Source organism: Drosophila obscura, unplaced genomic scaffold, assembly GCF_018151105.1.
Source record: "Drosophila obscura isolate BZ-5 IFL unplaced genomic scaffold, ASM1815110v1 contig_186, whole genome shotgun sequence".
NCBI lineage: Eukaryota > Metazoa > Arthropoda > Insecta > Diptera > Drosophilidae > Drosophila > Drosophila obscura.
Window position 1 is genome coordinate 6,733,684 of NW_024542774.1, and position 17,921 is coordinate 6,751,604.

At 47.5% G+C, this 17,921-nt stretch overlaps 2 protein-coding genes across 4 annotated transcripts in view; one reads left to right on the forward strand and one right to left on the reverse strand.

Annotated features, from left to right (window-relative positions):
• Positions 1 to 13,168, reverse strand: part of LOC111074058 (heparan sulfate glucosamine 3-O-sulfotransferase 6) — a 38,066-nt gene extending 24,898 nt beyond the window's left edge. Inside the window, exon 1 of the mRNA XM_041593294.1 lies at positions 12,093 to 13,168. Coding sequence (XP_041449228.1) covers positions 12,093 to 12,144 — 52 coding nt within the window. The 5' untranslated portion in view covers positions 12,145 to 13,168. The remainder of the gene's footprint in view (positions 1 to 12,092) is intronic.
• Positions 505 to 2,767, forward strand: LOC111074059 (sodium-dependent nutrient amino acid transporter 1). 3 transcript variants are annotated; one of them, XM_022366686.2, is made up of 7 exons: positions 512 to 1,096; positions 1,160 to 1,534; positions 1,603 to 1,792; positions 1,849 to 2,131; positions 2,214 to 2,390; positions 2,459 to 2,559; positions 2,647 to 2,767. In XM_022366686.2, exons 1-7 carry the CDS (start codon positions 624 to 626, stop codon positions 2,716 to 2,718), a joined length of 1,671 nt encoding a protein of 556 aa, XP_022222378.1. In that variant the 5' UTR covers positions 512 to 623; the 3' UTR covers positions 2,719 to 2,767. The 3 variants fall into 3 exon arrangements, with proteins under 3 accessions (XP_022222380.1, XP_022222379.1, XP_022222378.1); XM_022366687.2 differs by lacking the exons at positions 2,459 to 2,559; positions 2,647 to 2,767 and having other exon boundaries at positions 506 to 1,096; positions 1,603 to 1,797; positions 1,889 to 2,131; positions 2,214 to 2,306; XM_022366688.2 differs by lacking the exons at positions 2,214 to 2,390; positions 2,459 to 2,559; positions 2,647 to 2,767 and having other exon boundaries at positions 505 to 1,096; positions 1,889 to 2,078.
• Positions 13,169 to 17,921: the final 4,753 nt, after the last annotated feature.

The following is a 17,921-nucleotide window of genomic DNA, read 5'->3' on the forward strand; positions in this document are numbered from 1 at the left end:
GCGGAGGTGAAACTACTGTATGAACTACAAGAACTGTGAGGTTAAAATACATTAATTAACTTGGAACTCTTGCACTTTGTTGGATAATTGTTGAAGTGCTGAATTTAGAGGGAATTCTAGTGGAACCCCATTAAGATATTAATTTTATACATCTGTGGTTTCTTTTTACTATTTGTAGCTTTTAGTTTTCTTAATGCGCAATGTAACAGGTTTCCGCATTTCACAATTTGTGAATCTTCGCAGCCCTTGCAATGCGGAATACTTCTACGGAATTCTACGCGACCAATGAACATGATATCTCAGAAACGAGTAGATCCCATCTCAAGTGTCTCGATCTCAGTCTCAGTCTCGGTCTAACTGACATCTATGCACCGCTCACTTAGCACCTTTTATTAGTGCCAATTAAGAATGATTTCAAGCTATTTTTTAGATGAGATTACAGCCGCAGTCTGCCACGAACCAGATAAGCGATCAACGGAGAATCTGTGGCGTGTGGGTCTGACATTGGGCTGGCTGTAGATGTCGCACTGTTCTGGGGGGTATCCACGTATCCGAACATCTCGACTGCGGTTAGTAAGTCGCGCGACCTCTAAGCGCACAGTTCAACCGAAACGTATCTGGAGATGGAATCGACGAAACCAAAGAAGCCAACAGAGCAGTGGGACAATGGCCTTGAGTTTCTCTTCTCGTGCATCTCCCTGTCCGTGGGTTTGGGCAACATCTGGCGGTTCCCGTACATTGCCTTCCAGAACGGCGGCGGCACCTTCGTCATACCGTATCTGATTGTCCTGCTGGTGATTGGCCGTCCCGTGTATTATCTGGAGATAGCCTTGGGCCAGTTCACTGGCCGCGGAGTGGTCAAGGCCTTCGATATGGCACCCCTGCTCAAGGGCGTGGCAGTTGGACAGGTGCTGGCCACGGGTGCATCGATTACCTACTACTCGAGCATCATGGCCCTGACCCTGAGGTTCCTGGTGGCGTCCTTTGGCTCGGAGCTGCCCTGGAGTCGGTGCTGGGAGAACTGGGGCAGTGATTGCCATGACGGCAGCATCGTCAATGCCACAGGAAAGATGTCGCCAGCACAGCTGTACTTTGAGTGAGTTCTGGAAGTATTCTATATCGATCGAGGGTGTTAACCCTTTTGCTTCACTTTCTTCAGACGTGAGATCCTCCACGAGGTGCCCAACATTGACAACGGTCTGGGCATGCCCAACTGGGATTTGGTCGGTTGCCTGGTCGTGTCCTGGCTCGTCATTGAAGCAGTGCTGATACGTGGCATCAAGAGCAGTGGAAAGGCCGCCTACTTCCTGGGCGTATTCCCCTATGTGGTGCTCCTCGTTCTACTCATACGAGCTGTTACCCTGCCCGGTGCCATCGATGGCATCATTTACTTCTTCAAGCCGCAGTGGCGGCAGCTGCTCGATCCGCTGGTGTGGTATGCGGCCGTCACACAGGTTTTCTTCTCGCTGGCCATCTGCTTTGGAACCGTGATCACCTATGCGAGTTACAACAACTTTAACAGGAATGTCTACAAGTGAGTTATCTTGCGGGGGAAGTCCCTGATTCATGACCCAATCCTCCCTCTATTATCGCTAACCGCAGGGACATTGTAATCATCACCACCATGGACACTTGCTCCTCGATCATCGCCGGCTGCATTACCTTTGGGATATTGGGGAATCTGGCCAAGGAGACGGGCATCTCAGATATTGGCAGCGTGGTGAAGGGCGGGGCCGGTCTGGCCTTCATCTCGTATCCGGAGGCCATCGCCCGCTTTGAGTATGGGCCACAGGTAAGGTATTGCGAGCTGCCTGCCCCTTGGGCGCCCTAAAGCGCAACTACCTAAAGATGTTCGCGGTCCTCTTCTTCCTCATGCTCTTTGTCCTAGGCATCGGCAGCACCGTGGGCATGGGCACCTGCATCCTGCGCGTCTTCCGGGATCAGTTTGGGCCACGTTCGACGCCCACGTGGGTCCTGTCCAGCTGCCTGACTATTGTGGGTTTGGGTGTCAGCATCGTTTACATGACGCCGGGCGGACAATTCATTCTCAATCTGGTGGACTTCTATGGCGTGTCCTTTACAGCCCTGATCCTGGCTATTGGTGAACTGGTGGCCGTTGCCTGGATCTATGGTGAGTCCCCTCCCGCCCCACCACTCGTGCGAATTCTTTGAGTGGCTGCTGCTGCTCTCGTTCTAAGCACGTATCCTCTTAGGCGTCCATCGCTTCTGTGCGGACATCAAGTTAATGATGGGCATCGAGACGGGCTGGTACTGGCGCCTCTGCTGGTCCTACATCACGCCGGGCCTGATGGCTGCTGTCCTCTTCTACATGCTCTTCGACATGTCGCTCCTCACATATAAGGGCGTGCCCTATCCAGCGTTAGCTCATGGTAAGTAACGATTGAAGCCCAGCCCCAGCCCCAGCTCCCTCTCACTGCTCTCGTTTTTTTTCCCTCAGTTTTTGGCTGCTGTTTGGCCGCATTGGGGCTGCTACAATTGCCAGGCTGGGCATGCTATGCCCTCTACAGGCAACGCAACAGTCCCGGCAGCTTCTGGCAGGTATGTTGCGGTGGACGATTGAGGAGCCATCTCGAACGCTCGTGCAGCCCATCCAAAACCCTTTAACCCCTTATATTTGCTCTGTAGAAACTACGTGCCGCCTGCCAGCCATCGGACGCTTGGGGACCGGCCAATGCACAGTTGGATGTCAGCAGCTAGCAAATTAGCTTTGCCCCTCGCCTCACGCTGCGTATACGTAATGCAGCAGCATTACCAGCATTACTTCCCATCCAGGGCTTCATTGTGTATTTGTTATGAAAAATACAGAAAATGTGGATAATAAAATTAAAAAATAATGTAAAACAAAAACAAAAGTTTGCGAATTTTTATTCTGTGAGTAGATTAAATCATTTTTGCAGGATGCAATTGTCGGTGGTGCTGCTGCTGTAGCTTCAAGCACTTTTAATTACCTCAGGGCATGGCTCCAGTGGGATTGCAAATGGGGCGTGGCTATTGCACTATACATGCACACATACATATACAAACAAAAGCTGTGTGTGTGTGCTTTAAAGTTTGTGTTAGTCTGTTTGGAATGCCAGACATGTCAGCAATGCGGAACTGCGCAAATATTAAACGGAAACAACAGGCATAAAGTTGCCAGATTGGTGTCGAAGCTCCCAATACCCTGTTAATTGAGAACCAGTTGCCTGGTTGCGTTGCATATCCTCTTGTAGGTCGTAAATACCCAAAATTCAAAGGCTAAAACCAGCAGCAGTTTAGACAAAAAGCGTAAAAGCGGGATGAAATGGTGGCATGGTGATGGAGAAAGCTGGAGAGCGTGTGCTTAAATAAAACATTCTCTGTGGACTGTGTTGGTCGACATATTCATTTGGCGGGGTACACAGCAGAGAGAGGTCATGAAAGGGGGCGAACGGACTGCATAGAACAGTAAGGGGAGAGGAGAGCGGGGCAGCAACTCGGTTGAGTGGCAAATCAAAATGGCTGGCATGTGACAAAGTTGAGAAGTAAATATGCAGCAGAATAGAACATAAAAAAAAAGAGGAAGGAGTGTGCCACAATGTTGGCACTTCCTCTCTTCACTCCCCACTCCACTCTTCAGCACGCTGCCTTCCATCCTCACTTCTCTTTCTGTTGTCTGTTGCACTGCTTTTTCCAACGTATGACAGCGCAATTATTTACATGTACACGAATTTATTTCCATCCGGGTGTGTGTGTGTGTGTGTGTGTGTGTCTCAATGTGTGCGTGTGAGTTGTCAAAAAAAAAGTGACAGTGTTTAATTTTGGTTCATCCCCTAACCACCTAGGACCTCCCATTCCCACCGAACAGAAATTGAAGTGTATGTTGACTTTGACTGACGTGTCGTTAGCGCTGAAGAGGTTTCTTTTGCTGTTGTTGTTGTTGTTGTTGTTTAAGGGCGCGGGGCAGCACTTTGCGTGTGTGTGGCACATCCGCAGCTGCACAGCGACAGAGCGACACACACATGTCACAGAGACAAACAACTTTCTTTCACGTTCTTTCGTTGTTCGTTGTTCGTTGTTCGTTGCTGTAACGATGCGCGTAAATCTTGACATACTTTCACCGCTAGATGAGCAGCAGCTGCGAAGGTGGAAAGGGGCTGGTTGGGTGGTAGGTGACAAGGGCCACTCACACATTCCACGAGCATTATTAGCCATGCCATACCCTCTGTCCTGCCGCCTCTCAAGACAGTGAACGCTGCAAAGTGGACTAACATTTTGTTGCAGCTGCAACCACACACACACTTAAGTATCTGGCCACACACTGGCCAGGCGAATGCAAATCTTCCCCTGAAGTGGGATCCAGATAATCCTCATCAGCCGCACCATCATCATCAAATCCAAACTTCAGTTAGACACCAGAGGAGCACTCGGCCCCATGGCTAGAAGATGTTTTTCCAACTCTGATGAGCACACAGAAACACTCTGCTGGATAGCAGATACTTTCACTCACTCACTCACTAACACACACACACTCACATGCACGTCAGACATACATGCATACACTTGTGTGACGGAAGCAGCTGCCTGCCTGCCAGCCAGCTCCTAGTTCTGCTCCATGCACCATGCACACTCTTGAGGCAAGCTTCAAGAGCATTTCACTGGATATGCCTGTAGAACGCCATCTCTCCCAATCCCATCCCGGATGCTACGCGTATAAGCTCTTCCTTATTATAAATATCAGCTGAAATAGAGAAAAATGCGCTTCCTTCTTGCATGTCGCAACTGTCAGCGGCAGGCCCTTGCGTTTTATATAGTAAAACGCAGCAACGGCAACAGCAGCGGTGGTATATACATATAATAAAAAAACATCCCAGAGAATCAATGACTCAAAACGTTTATCCCTTGTATATCCACTTGTTCCTGCTCCTTCGCGGGTTTGTGTGGCCACCCTGGCGTATACTTAATGCGCCGTAATGCTGCCACAAGTTGTGCACTTTCCCAGGCCCAGTGCCTGTGCTGTCACTTGACTGAAATCTAATTGAGAGAAAAACAAAAAAATACAAAAACGGAACCGTATCATAATGGATCGTTACCCAACATCAGGCCCCATATTGTGTGCCCCCCATTGATACGAGTATGCCTTCAACAACTCGTTGGAGTTGATTGTTTTTTTGGTTTTTTGGGGCGATGGTAGCGGCAATTACCTAATGAATCGATAGACTACCCTTCTACTACCACATGTATGCACCAACGCCGTCTAGACAGCATAAATTTACTTATTTATATCTGGATTGTTGTGGAAGGCTGTGTAGGGGGTGTATGTGGGTGGGGGTGGTTGGTAAATTACTAATTCATCTGGAGGCATTGTCTTGGGTAATTTATGTCATTTGCGAGCATTTGCCGCTTATCAAAGTCACAATAAATTAAAAGTGAAATGATCAGTCATGCCGCCCACCACTACTCCCCTCTTTCCATTCTACCTCTGCCTCTCCACCCATTTCCTTCTGCCAGGCAAAGCCAATTACGCTTATTACATAATTCAGCAGCAGCGGCGCCAGCAGAAACAGCGGGGCATCCATGGAGCCATCCATGAGGCAAAGCAGCTGCCCACGCATCCAACAGATGAGAAAAATATACAAGATACGGAAAAGGTAGAAAGAGAGAGAGACAGAGGGGGCAAAGAGAGCCAGGGACAGAGCGAGAGAGATAACCTGGAAGGAAAACCACGTTGGTGTGGCTAGGGGGAGAGCTCCCATCATAAAGGAAAGTCAAGTCAAACAATTAAGAAGACCCCGTCGATGGACTAAAAGCCTTAACAGCAATGTCTCCTCCCACCATCAACCAATCTGCCAGAGTCCTTCCTCTGGCCACTCCCAGACACTCCCAGTTTGGGTCCAGTCCACAGACCTCTTGCTCCTCTCTCAAATGGGGCACAAAAATGTGTCTGTTGCCCCGAAATTCAAGTTTCATTAGAGCAAGGAACTGTATGTGTGTGTGTGTGTGTGTGTGTGCACAGGAGCTTGGTCTGTTATCAGAAGGTAAGAGGAAGAAGGTTTAAGGCAGAAGCTAGGAGAGGAGCCTGCTATCCAGCTGACAACATAATGCGAATGTCGAAACAATATTTTCCATGTCTGCTAATGTGTTGGATCCGGGATACACGGATACGTGCACGTTCATACATATATGTGCGTGCCACAAAGAGAGACAGGGACACCAACAGCGCCAGAGAAAGAGAAACAGATAGGAAGAGATAGAGAGAGAGAGGAGGGTGTAAAGAATGCGGCGAGACAGTGGAATCCTATTAAGAAGTTTTCTATCGCAAATTAAAATCTAAATACGCAAACAAAATGATGGTGACGTCTGCGCCACGGGTTGGCCACGATGTTGCGGCAGCCCCATTCAACCGAAAGAAAGCACATCTACACTGCGAGAAATGGAAAATGGAAAAATACCCCACTACGATTCGCATGTGTGGGCAAATGCTAATTTATAGCAAGGAATAAATAAAGGGGGAAAATTATGTGAAATTATTTGAAATTCAAATATGAGGCATAAAAGAAACGAGCATTATCCTCTGCCATTTCTCGCCGTGTATTCAGCACAGACATCAAGAAAATAAGTATTAGCGCGCATAAAGGTATTCACGAAACCCCAGACAACATCCATACTCCCTCCCGCCCTGCCTCTTCCCCCTACCCGAGCACTCCAATTCAGAGCCACGCCTCGTATTTCCCTTTTATTTGTGTGCTGTCTGCTTACAGTTTGAATTATAAGCTAGCGAAAATTTAATAAAGGCTGCTCCCCCGAGCACCGTTCCAGAGACAGAACAGGGAGAGGAGGGCAAATGGGCCAGTGGGCCTGTGGGTGGGTTGATCTGCCACACACCCCCACAACAGCAAGAGAAGGAAACAAAAAACAGAATAAAAAGACAGACTATGACAATGTCAAAGAGTTTGGTGCACGCAACGGGGGCGTGGCCACCGACCACCTGCGACAACAACAGCAGCAACAACAATTGTTAGCAAAAGTTCTGGCCTGGCAAATGGCAAAACTTTTCGCAGTGTGGCCCCCCGCCCGATCTCTGGCTCTCACTTCTGTTATTTTGTTTTGTCCTTGCAACAACTTTAAGCCTTTATTAAATTGTGTGTCCAAAGTCAACAGCGTCAGCAGAGGCAACAACAATGGCGGAAACAGAAACAGAAACAGCAACACAAACTGGCGTCAGAAAGAGTGCCAGAGACACAGAGACAGAGACAAAGACAGAAGCGACAGCAACCAGAATTGACAGCAAAACAAACGATTGTCATTGTCAAGTGTGTGCGTCAACCTTTGAACCCATCCCAGGGCCGCCTTTTTCTGTGTCAGAGAAACCCCACTTCGTAGTTCCTCCCATCACCCCCCTTCCCTGTGGGAAATAGATGTCAAGCAGTTTTCCCTTCCGTCAGTCTCAACCCGTAGACCCCTCTTTAGTCAGTCGGTTTAAATTGAATTGTTAATTCGGTACAAAAACCTTTTCCCTTTTCGCCTTTGTCTCTCTCACTCTCTCTTTGTGTCCCTTTATTCGATTCTCTGTGTGTGTGTGTGTCTATGCCTCCCCTCGTTCTATCTCTGCCTCTTTTTGTCCCTTTCTTTGATTCCCATCAATGCGATTTCCGTTGAGGGCTCAACCTCACTGTTCAAGGGGCTAAAAATATATATTTATGTTGAACCCTTTTTGTGGCAGCTTTTGTTTTTCGCTTTTGTTGCGTTATGCAAACATTCGACTGCCTGTGACAATACGACAGGAAGCATCCACCATCCCCACCGCCTGCCACCCTCCGCCACCCGCTTTCCCCGTCGTGTATAGCCCATTGTCAATGGGAGATACACCATACACCTGCACTAGATGGCGACTAAAGTGCCTGTTCGTGGCTGTGCCAGTCGATGACATTATCTTTTTGTTCACCCGATATTTGCATATTCCGCACGGCCAAAGTCCAGCTCCTGCTTTTGCTCCTGCTCGTGCTCCCGTTCCCACTCCATATTCGAATCCTGCAACAGTTCGCCTCGAACAATCCGCATTGTTTGCCTTCCGCTGCTCGATTCACCAGACTATCTCCATCCATACCCCTGGCCACCCCTCCCTCCTATGTTATCTTCACTCAATTGTTGCCCGAGCATAAATCAAGCGCAAAGCACAAATATTTTTCAAGTGACAACAAATATATAATGACGGAGCACCTGAATGGATGATGGTGGCTGAAACTGTGGCTCTTTGTTGACTTTGGCCCCGGACACATTGCCACCGCAGCCCAGCACCCTTTCCTTGCTTACGCTTCAGCAACTGCTGCAGTTGGGATACTCTAACTGGTACGGGGGCAATATCTCTAATAAGATCTATTGGTGAACTCCATTGGAAGTTAGGGAATCTGATATAAAAAATTATCATAATCATTGGTTCTGCTGGGCTCATTCATAGCTAGATTTCTAGTGTTTCCCCATCTTATATCCCCATGTATATCGCATATTTCTGATTAATTTCTAGTATATTACTGTTATATTTCTGGTATATTTTTGGTATGTCTCAGCAGAGCATTTGAGATTCAGTGTCCCCGCTATATTTCCGGCCAGTGTAGTGCTCCACTTTCCGACGTTGCGACGCTGCGACGCTGCGGCTTGCGCTTTGCTGATTTCGTTTTGATTACGGCAAATTGTTTTTAGTTGCCTCCGCCTTGTGGTTCCATCCATTCCTTGCTCCACTCCCCTCCCCTCCATTCCGTTCCTTTCCGTTTTGTGATTTGTTTTGTGGCCAAGTTTATATTGCGGCATTTGTGCAGTTTCCGCGACTCCGTTGATTTGCATTTATAGCCGCGGTAATCACGGGTCAAGTCCCAAATTAGATTTACCCAAGCTCCCAACTTCCAGTATCCGCTCCAGCCAGAGGCATGCCCCCCCAGGCCTGACCTTAACTCAAATGTAAGCATTGACAAACAAGTTCTCGGCAAAATGGGAATTGCGTGCGGACCACCGGACCGCACCGCACCGCATTAAATATTGATGAATGTCTTTCTATTTGTTCAATAATTTCGGTAACTTAATGCAATATGAATGGCTCCACAATGTACACTATTAAAGGAGGCCAGAGGCGTGGTGATCAGGATCATTAGCCAGAGCAAAGTTTGTTTCCAATTTAGTTTTGGGTTGGGACTCCTCCGTTAATGCATTTTTCCGCCACTGCTTCGTTATTTTTTGGTTCTATTTTCGGTTTTCGCTCTTTGCCAGCCAAAGGCGTTAATTAACAAGTTTTCCGATGCGCAACTTTTTAATGAAATTAATGTACCCCACGGGCACGGTGTGTATGGGTATCCCTGTGTAGAGTGCAACTTCAACTCCAGACAGCAGACATGCCACTGAGACGCTTCTAATGAGCACAGTGCACCGTACAACTGGGGTTAGGGGGAATGCAACTCTTCTAGTTGGGTAATGCTGGAAGAACCAGCGATCCATTAGTTTCTGGGCGTGGCTTTAACAGCGATCAACTCTGGATAACGCTAATAATGCGTAACGGCTCCGCATTTATGTCATGTTAGGTTCCAAGGCCAAGCTACCAGCCACCAGCCACCTGCCACCTGCCACGGCCTGGCTGACACGCACACATGCCAGGCCACTCCCGAAGGCGCCCATCCCCCCATACCCACTTTCCCAATACACACATGGATGGAGTTTGGCCGCGTTTCGATTAAACAAACCCCCTCAAATATGCAGTGACATTGAGGCAAAGGCAAGAGAAAGGTTACTGCTGTGTGTGTACGTGCGAGCTAGGGGGGAGCTATGTGGCAAGGGGTGCATACACAATGATATATTGCAGTCAGCTGGATATTCGGTATCCCTTTTGCAGCATACAAAGCATGTCTCTCTGACAGGATATCAAATAGAATAGAACCACTCCCCGATTGCATTCAGGCTCAAGGCAACACCAAAGCCATGTCAAGAGAACCCAGTAAAGTACAGTCACCATAAAACAGATTTAAAATTCAACAGATTAATGCGAGTTGGAGCCACTTTGACTTTGTTTTATTCCCAAACAAGAACAAAACATGTTTCATCAAACCTTTAAACGTACAGTCAAAAAGTGAGAGTTGGCTTGAAGGAAAGAATAAATAAATAATGACTCCCCTCAATTGCATTCTGTCAATCGATTGATGAACGAATGATTCGTACAATTGAGAGTACAGTCTGAACAAAACAGCTTCCAACTGCTGATGTTTGCAGTTGCACAACCGTAGCGCTTGAATGGAGACGTACGACTACTTAATTAGGCGACAGAGAATGAAGGAAGGAGAGTAGGAAGATTGCATAAGCCTGACTGGGACATATACCTTTGGGTATATAGAAAATAGACATAGATATATAGAGACACGTATGAACAAAGGGAACAGAGTTTCGGCTGTTGACAGTTTTTCGTCACTGTTGAAAATGTCAACGCGACGCAGACAACATTCCCGGCACCAAACTGACGCTCAAGGATATGCAAACATATACACACACACACACGCACATACACAGAGACACAGCCCTCACACGTTTGCAGTTGCTTGCGTAACGTAAAAATAGCCTTGAACTGCAGCCGTGCGCTTTCAATGGATTTGCATGCCACCCACACACACCCAGACCATCGTCCAACTCGCTCGCTCGCTCACTCGCTCCCTCGCAAACGGCGCTCAAGGTCACGCGATGCCTACAACCACAAATGGGACGACAGTTGCGAGGTTGCCTCTCCTCTCCCGCACTGCCATTACGTAAAGCTCCTTGTGTGGCAAATGTCATCCCAGATCCATCTAATTGCCATTTGAGCTGCAGCAACTGTGAGAGTGCCACAGCTCCGAAACTAGCACCACAATTGCATTAGTGGTCAGAAAATCTTATCGAAAGTTGGGTCCGCTTCATGCAACATGCGAAGAATAAAACGTAGGGAGAGAGAGAGAGAGAGAGGAAGCAAGAGAGTCTACGAAAGAGCAGAAACAAAAGGAAAATGAAATGCGAACAAAGAAATTCGAGTTGAAATCGAGTCGAAAAACGGTCAGCAAGAGCAGGCTAGAGGGTCGCTCTAACCGTTGGGATAGCGGGAGCAGGCTAGAGAAATGGGGGGGGGAAATCTGGTAATAGCTGTTAATATCATTAATTCCCATTTTCCACGACTTGGAAGTTGGGGAAATCTGAATGAGAGACCCTAATGAATATTTATATTTATTTATTTGCTTTCGCAATGGCATCGAGGCTCCGGCTAGGACTGTGGCTCTGGCAGCCCTCGCTAGTCGTGAAAACGTGCAACTGGCGATGGCGATGGCGTTGGCCATTTAATGTCCCTTCCGCTGACTGCTGCTGCTCTCAGCCCACTCTTTTGGCTTACTCTCCATTTTGGCTTATTCCTGGCATATCCTTACCATTTGGTTATGCTGGCAGCTCTTTCATTTTGCTCTTTTCTCTGCCGTCGCCATCGCCGTTGCCATCGCCATCGCCATTGCCATAGCCTGCGTCTCCATCTCCGCCTTCTCCGACATCGTCATCGTGTGCAAGTTGGCCATAAAAATGGAGTAACATTTATGACCCACATCAGGCGGCACACACACACACATACACCTAGTGAAAGGGGGAGAGCGGAGACCTTCTGTGTGGATATGGATGAGCATTAGGGAGCCCAGGGGCATGGCCAAGGGTTGGCGAGGTTTCTGGTGGAGGGAGGGGGCGCCTGAAAGCGCAACATTCACAGGGATATTTTATTTTACTGCTATTCCATTTGGCATTTCGCGCTCTCCCCTCATCTCTCCCTCACTCCCTCTCTCTCTGTGTCTTTTCTGCTCTGCTGTCCTTTTGTTATTGCTCCTTTCGGCATTTCGACGTTTACTTTTCGACTCGCAGCGCGTATCCTTGAGCAGGTTGATTCCACCTACACATTCTTCCTCCCCAGACCTCTTCTCACGTTATTCGTGAACGATTTCGCTGCGCTTTCAACCCATTCTCCTTACACTCTGCCCCCCCACGAACCTTTCATTTGAACGAAACCATTTTTCAAGGTTAAATATGCGTATCAGATTTTTCGGCATGGCCTTTGCAAGCATTTCCGGTACACTTACCCTTTGTTCTGCCTTTGATGCTGCCGCGTACTGCTGTTGCACACATGTCCATCGGCACATGTCGATGCCTGCTCAAGATGCTGCTGGTGTTTGCACCTCCTCCTTCTCCTCCTCCTTCTCCTCCTCCTGCTCTTTCACCACCTGCTACCCCTTGAATGGGCTGCCTCGCACACTGACCCACTTTGCTTTGTTTTGCGTGTTTATCTTTGCTCAGGTTGCCGCTACTGCTCCTGCTGCTGCTGCTGGTGCTGCATCGTCGGCGGCTGCTGTTGCCGCCTGTTTTTGTTGCATGCCTTTCTTTGCTCTGCTTCTCTTTAGTTCCTCGTTCGCTGTTGTTGTTTTTGTTTCTAGTATGACCGACTTTTGGAAACAGCCAAAGAAGCACGCACACACAGTCTCACTCACTCACTCACTCACTCACTCACTAGCACAGTGTACCTGGCAGAGTGACCAGGCCATCAGCAGCAGCAGTGGAATTCAGTCAAGGAATGTGTTTCTCTCAGCTGCAAAGTAGGCAATGCAAAATTTACGAGGATTTCTGTTGCTCCTCCACACCCCTTCCTAAGCTTCCTATGCACTTCGTTTTTGGGTAGCTAATTCCGTTACTTTCACTTTGTTAGGCTTTCGACGTTTGGCCGTGTGGCGTGTGCGTGTGTGTCGTAGTGTTTGTATTGGAGACACACGTGTGCGTTTGGTGTGCGTGTGTATCTGTGCGTCGTCAGTTTACGTTTAGCGGCATTGATTTTTCCTCCAAGGAAAACTCCGCTTTAATTTCGCCTCAATTTGATTCGATTCGATTTGATTTCTATATTCGTATTATTTTTCGCCCGATTGCCTATGCACCGTTTCACGTGGATTTTGAAGCACTTTTCGATACGTTTTGCTTTAGTTCGAGTTTTGCGCGCGCGTGCTCCAACATTTTTGCCCGCTCGATTTGTGTACAGGTGTGTATGTGCGCGTATATGTTCGTGTTTGTATATGTGTGTGTGTGTGTGTAGCAATGTAATATAGATATAAGAAAATAGCTTGGCAGCAAAGAATCCCCGACTGGCGCAGCGTAGGTCTGCTCGCCACGACACTTCACACACTTCTGAAGGCAGCAAAGAGCCGCCACACGGTTATTTATGAGAGTTACTCTCGGGTGCCGCTCTCTGCTGCAAGCTCTTTTGCACTTTGCCGCGCTCACTGCTCTCGCAGTCTCCTGTCTCCTGCTTTCTCTCGCTATTCAAACAACAAGCGGCGCCAGAATGTCTACGCATAAATAATACGCACGCTAAAAGCTACGCTCCAAGGAAGAGTGGTGGCAGGGAAGAGCAAGTAAAACTCTCATCTCAATGCAAAGTAAACTTCAGGAGGCAGCTGGGTGTTGGGTGAAAGAGACACCGCACATATAATGGGCCACAACCACCATGGCAAGTACCTTCAAATGGTAGGGCATAGAGTAGAGCAGGGAAAGTGAATTGAGATATGGAATCCATTGTCAATATCTGCATAAGACATTAAATATGAATTAATTAATTAAAATATAAATTTATCATGTTCTTATTCAACTTATTATCTTTCTCCCATTCTGTTACACTCAGTCGGATATGCCCTGCATCTCCTACACGCGTATACGTCATCATAACGGTAAACAAAACTTGCATGTGAGAAATTCCCATGGAGCCCATGGAGCTTTGGCTCGTTGTTGTTGCTGCTGGAACATGCGCAGTGTTTCATTGTCACTCTCCTACTCTCCTACTCTCTCGCTCCCTCTCTCTTTCTCACACACTCTCTTTCTTTGGGCACTGCGCAGCTTCGTTGATTGCTCTTACCTTTCCATTCCTCTGTTGTGGCTGCTGCTCTTGCATTCAAAGCACGTGAATTTTTGTGTTTACTTTTTAATTTTCTTCTAGTTCTCTGTCTCAGTCTCTGCTGTCGTCGCTGCTGCTGCTGCTGCTGTTGCTGTTGCTGTTGCCTCTGCTACTGCTCTGCGCCTGGCACTCGCCTCCCCCGCTTGCCCTTTGTTGTTCTTTATCGCATGTGGGCTTTTGTTTTCCTTTTACGTTTCTTCGACTGTTTTGTTTTGTTTTGTTTCATTCATACCATGCTGTTGTGCGGGTTGGCTGTGGGGCTGCAAACTATGCAAACTACTTCCCTTTTGCGATCGACACTGGGATTGCAGCAGTATGTGTGCTTCTGGGCTAGCATCCATATAGTACATGTGTTAGTCTGTGTGTTTGTGTGTGTCAGAGAGAGATTTGTATGGAAATTGGCGCAAAATATGCCCCAAAAACCAGTTCAAGTCCCCAGTCGGTTATAGTGTGCTGCGGTGCCTTTTATGCTGCATTCAGATTCACATAGAAGCTGCATACCGTAGGCACATACATATGTACATATGCTAACGGAGCAAAGGAAGCCCATTCCGTTTTCCACTTTCGCCAGCATTCCTTACACTGAGCGAAAGACTGGAATTACTCATTAAAATCGTAGACCAAATGTATCGAAAGGAGAACATGGCACTCCAACAATACCTCTGTATGCAGCGCACATACTTCAGCGGATCTGGTTGTTGGAACAGCAGAAATTTGTGTCGGCTAAAGCATTTTGCCTGTTTGGTTGGCGTACTGTTAAATCATGCATGCTGATTGTCATGTGGCCTCGAGAATGCCATAAGCATGGCAGCAGCGGCAGCAGCAGCAGCAATCATATTCGATTTCGTGCACATTTGTAGCTTTGTTTCGCATTTCTGACATGTCCAAAACTGGGAAGAACACCGTTCCACTAGCGGAAGGGATGCAAATGATGTCCGAGGGTATGGCCATTGATATTCACAATTTCTCTGTGTTCCGTTACATTCTGCTCCCCCACTTTAACAGCTCCCTTTGGGCCTCCCTGGCCAAAATCAACAGCAGCAACAACAACAATAGGAATTTTGATTTTCACAAACGGAGTGCAGAATCAACAAGATGGGATGGGGGAAACACAGCAACGGTTATTCTCAATGCCCCGATGTCTCCTCTGCCGCTAGACTAAAACTACCAATATTTCCATGAGTAATTGCCCCCGTGTCTGCCCATTCCCAAAAAGCACTATATACCTACACCACTATCATCATCAGCTGTATTTGTTGTCAGTTTCGGTGGGGATTTTCATTTAGCCAGAAAATCCCTAGACCCAACCCCAAGCCCAGGGCCAAGTTGCACCGTGCAGGTAAACTGTTGATTTCATGTGAAATGGTGGTTGCCGTGTATGTGCGTATACCTCCCTTGTTCCTGCTCTCCGTTCGCCATCCCTATGTCCATACCAGTCCCTTCTGTTAGCTGTTTGGGTATGGACATGTGTGCGCAAGCGGCGGCCTTTGGTTGCATCAGCATTACACTTTGAAGCTGGACACCAAAAATCTCAATCCATTTGCACACAAAGAGAGGGTAACTTTTTGCAGAAAAGTCAAAGAAACTGCAATTTCTATGGCCGCGTAAGAGGATTAAAATTGTAAGCCAGTTTTAGTCCCTAGATGCCCAGTAAACTTCAACACTAAACAAGAAATAAATACGCTGAAAAGAGTGCTATAAAAACGAAAAGCACGTGAAGAGAGTGAAATGGGAAGCGAGATATTTAGGACCTGTCATATGCACAAATGAGAAACGCATGCATGACGCACAAAAGGCCATCAATTTCAGTTGCCTGTCTGGGCTATTTCTGTCAACAATTCAGGGCTGGCTGGCTGACAGATTCCCATACTTTTATCGAACCGGAAAATGAACTTAATCACCGCTGTCTGTTCTAAATTCAGCCACAAATATGCTGATTATTGGACCATAAACTCTTAATTTTCCAGCTGGGAATTGCGTTTTTCAGTTGTTGTTTGTCTGCGGTTTCGATTGATGGCAAAACCACAAATTGTAATAAACTCATTGAAGTCCAATTTGGGGGGTAACTTTAATTTCAATATACATTGTCGAATTTTGCATGTTATTATTTACTAATCTGCGAACTAAACCTCAAACTAAGGTTGAATCACCAATCAAAATTGGTGGAAATTCTCCGGCTTGTGGTTGGAAACGCGCACAAATTTGATTGGTACATGGAAAAGATGGAAATTCGTGAGAATATTATGAAAGTGTTTGTATCGTAGCATACTACTCGTATTATAGCTCTTGTATTTCACCAAATCAAACCAAAATGTTCAAAATTTTACACGAATTTCTCCAAAGAATCCCCCAAAGTCCACAGCACGTAGTCGGGAGACTTTCAGCTCTCTCCCTCTATAGGTGTGTGGTGGGGCCCACCTACACACATTTCACTTGGTGCTTTTTCTCTCTCGGGGCGAAATTAATGTCAATTTTTGTGCTTGATTTATGGCATCGCATTTGTTCTTGAGGGATCCGATCCGCGCTTGGCCTGGCTTCATTTGAATTCAATTGCTGGCCAGGAGGGCAGAGCAGAGCGCTGATTTTGTCGCTGGAAGTGTCGGTCGGGGCAGGTCGAGAGTGGCACGTGACCCGGTAACCTCAAAGGAACAGCAGCCCAAAGATACAGCTGCCAAAGGGCAATAAAAAATTGACAACGCCAACGCCAACAGACAGCAAGCAATGGATGGGGGATGGGGATGTGTATAGGGGATGGCAGCCTCATTTTACATTTTACATTTGGGATGCACAAGGGTGGGTGGGCTGTAAAAGCCACTCTGAGTTGCAGCTGTCCATCAGTTGACACGGCCAAAGGATGTGGCATCCAGCAAGTGCTCTGCCACTGGCTTCTTTGAGCTGCATTTGCATCGTTACCCGCCTATCCGCACGCTCTCCTCCGTCCCGCGAAAACACCTGCGGCCAGCACTTTGGCTTTATTAAAGCACCCCCTGGCGGCTGGCAGCCACAACACACACAGGCAGCACAACTCCGTGATTGGCAGGAGGGGGGAGAGTTAGCAGCAGGAGCAAAAGCGTCAGGAATTTGGTCTGAAAGGCCGGAAGCTTTTTGCGTGCAGATTTATGGCATGCCCCAAACCAATGTTCAGCGGGGAATACTACGGGTATAGCTACATACACATATACGAGAGTACATGTACATAAATGCTCTGCATTTTTTTTATGTTGCAAATGCACTGAAATTGCATTTTGCTTTGGCAACTGTCGACACTTGACAATATTATCGCCGAATTTAAAGTGCTCCATAAAAAGTTTTATATACGATAAAACCACGAATGACTGAGCTTGTTATTATTTGTAGGAACTCTGGAGCAAGAATTTTCCATCACATTGAACAGGATCCATTTGCCTACTGCTGTCAGCAATTCGGATGAAAAATCGGTCTTGCTTAAAGTGTTAATGGTATGCTACTCGGATCTGGAACAATCGTACGAGTAAAGTGAGTAAAATGCCTACCAATCATGCAAGTGCCACTTACGTTTCTGTTCTCCGTTTGAGCCGGCACTTTGCCGAAAAACCTGCCTCCTCCCCTTTGACCCAACTTGGCTTAAAGTTATGTGTGTTATGGCTCTCCACTTGTTTGCCTTTCATTTGCTGTCCACTCACGCAGCCTCACTTGACGGCCACTCGCCAGTAATCCCTGACAGCCAAAAGCAGCAGCTTGCCACCTTGCCACCATGCTGCATGCACCAGCCGGGAGCCCTCGTCCACCCAATGCCGTGCACATAATCCGTTTAAAATGAGCACTGCTGGGCTGGCTGTGCTCTAGTTTACGGTGCTCCTGTCTTCCGAGTGCACTGAAATTAATTTAACGACTTGGCGCACTTCAAAACTGCACAAAGAGATGTGTTGGAGGAGGCGGAGGAGGAGGAGGCGCATGGGGCAAGCTATTCCTGTCGCGCACAGTGAACTGAAAAGGG

What these genes read in the sequence shown, in the direction of transcription:
- LOC111074059 (XM_022366686.2), top strand. Translation starts at nt 624, where the DNA reads ATGGAATCGACGAAACCAAAGAAGCCAACAGAGCAGTGGGACAATGGC. An exon ending in CCAGCACAGCTGTACTTTGA is followed by an intron (nt 1,097 to 1,159) that starts GTGAGTTCTGGA and finishes CACTTTCTTCAG; the next exon opens with ACGTGAGATCCTCCACGAGG. An exon ending in GCTTTGAGTATGGGCCACAG is followed by an intron (nt 1,793 to 1,848) that starts GTAAGGTATTGC and finishes AACTACCTAAAG; the next exon opens with ATGTTCGCGGTCCTCTTCTT.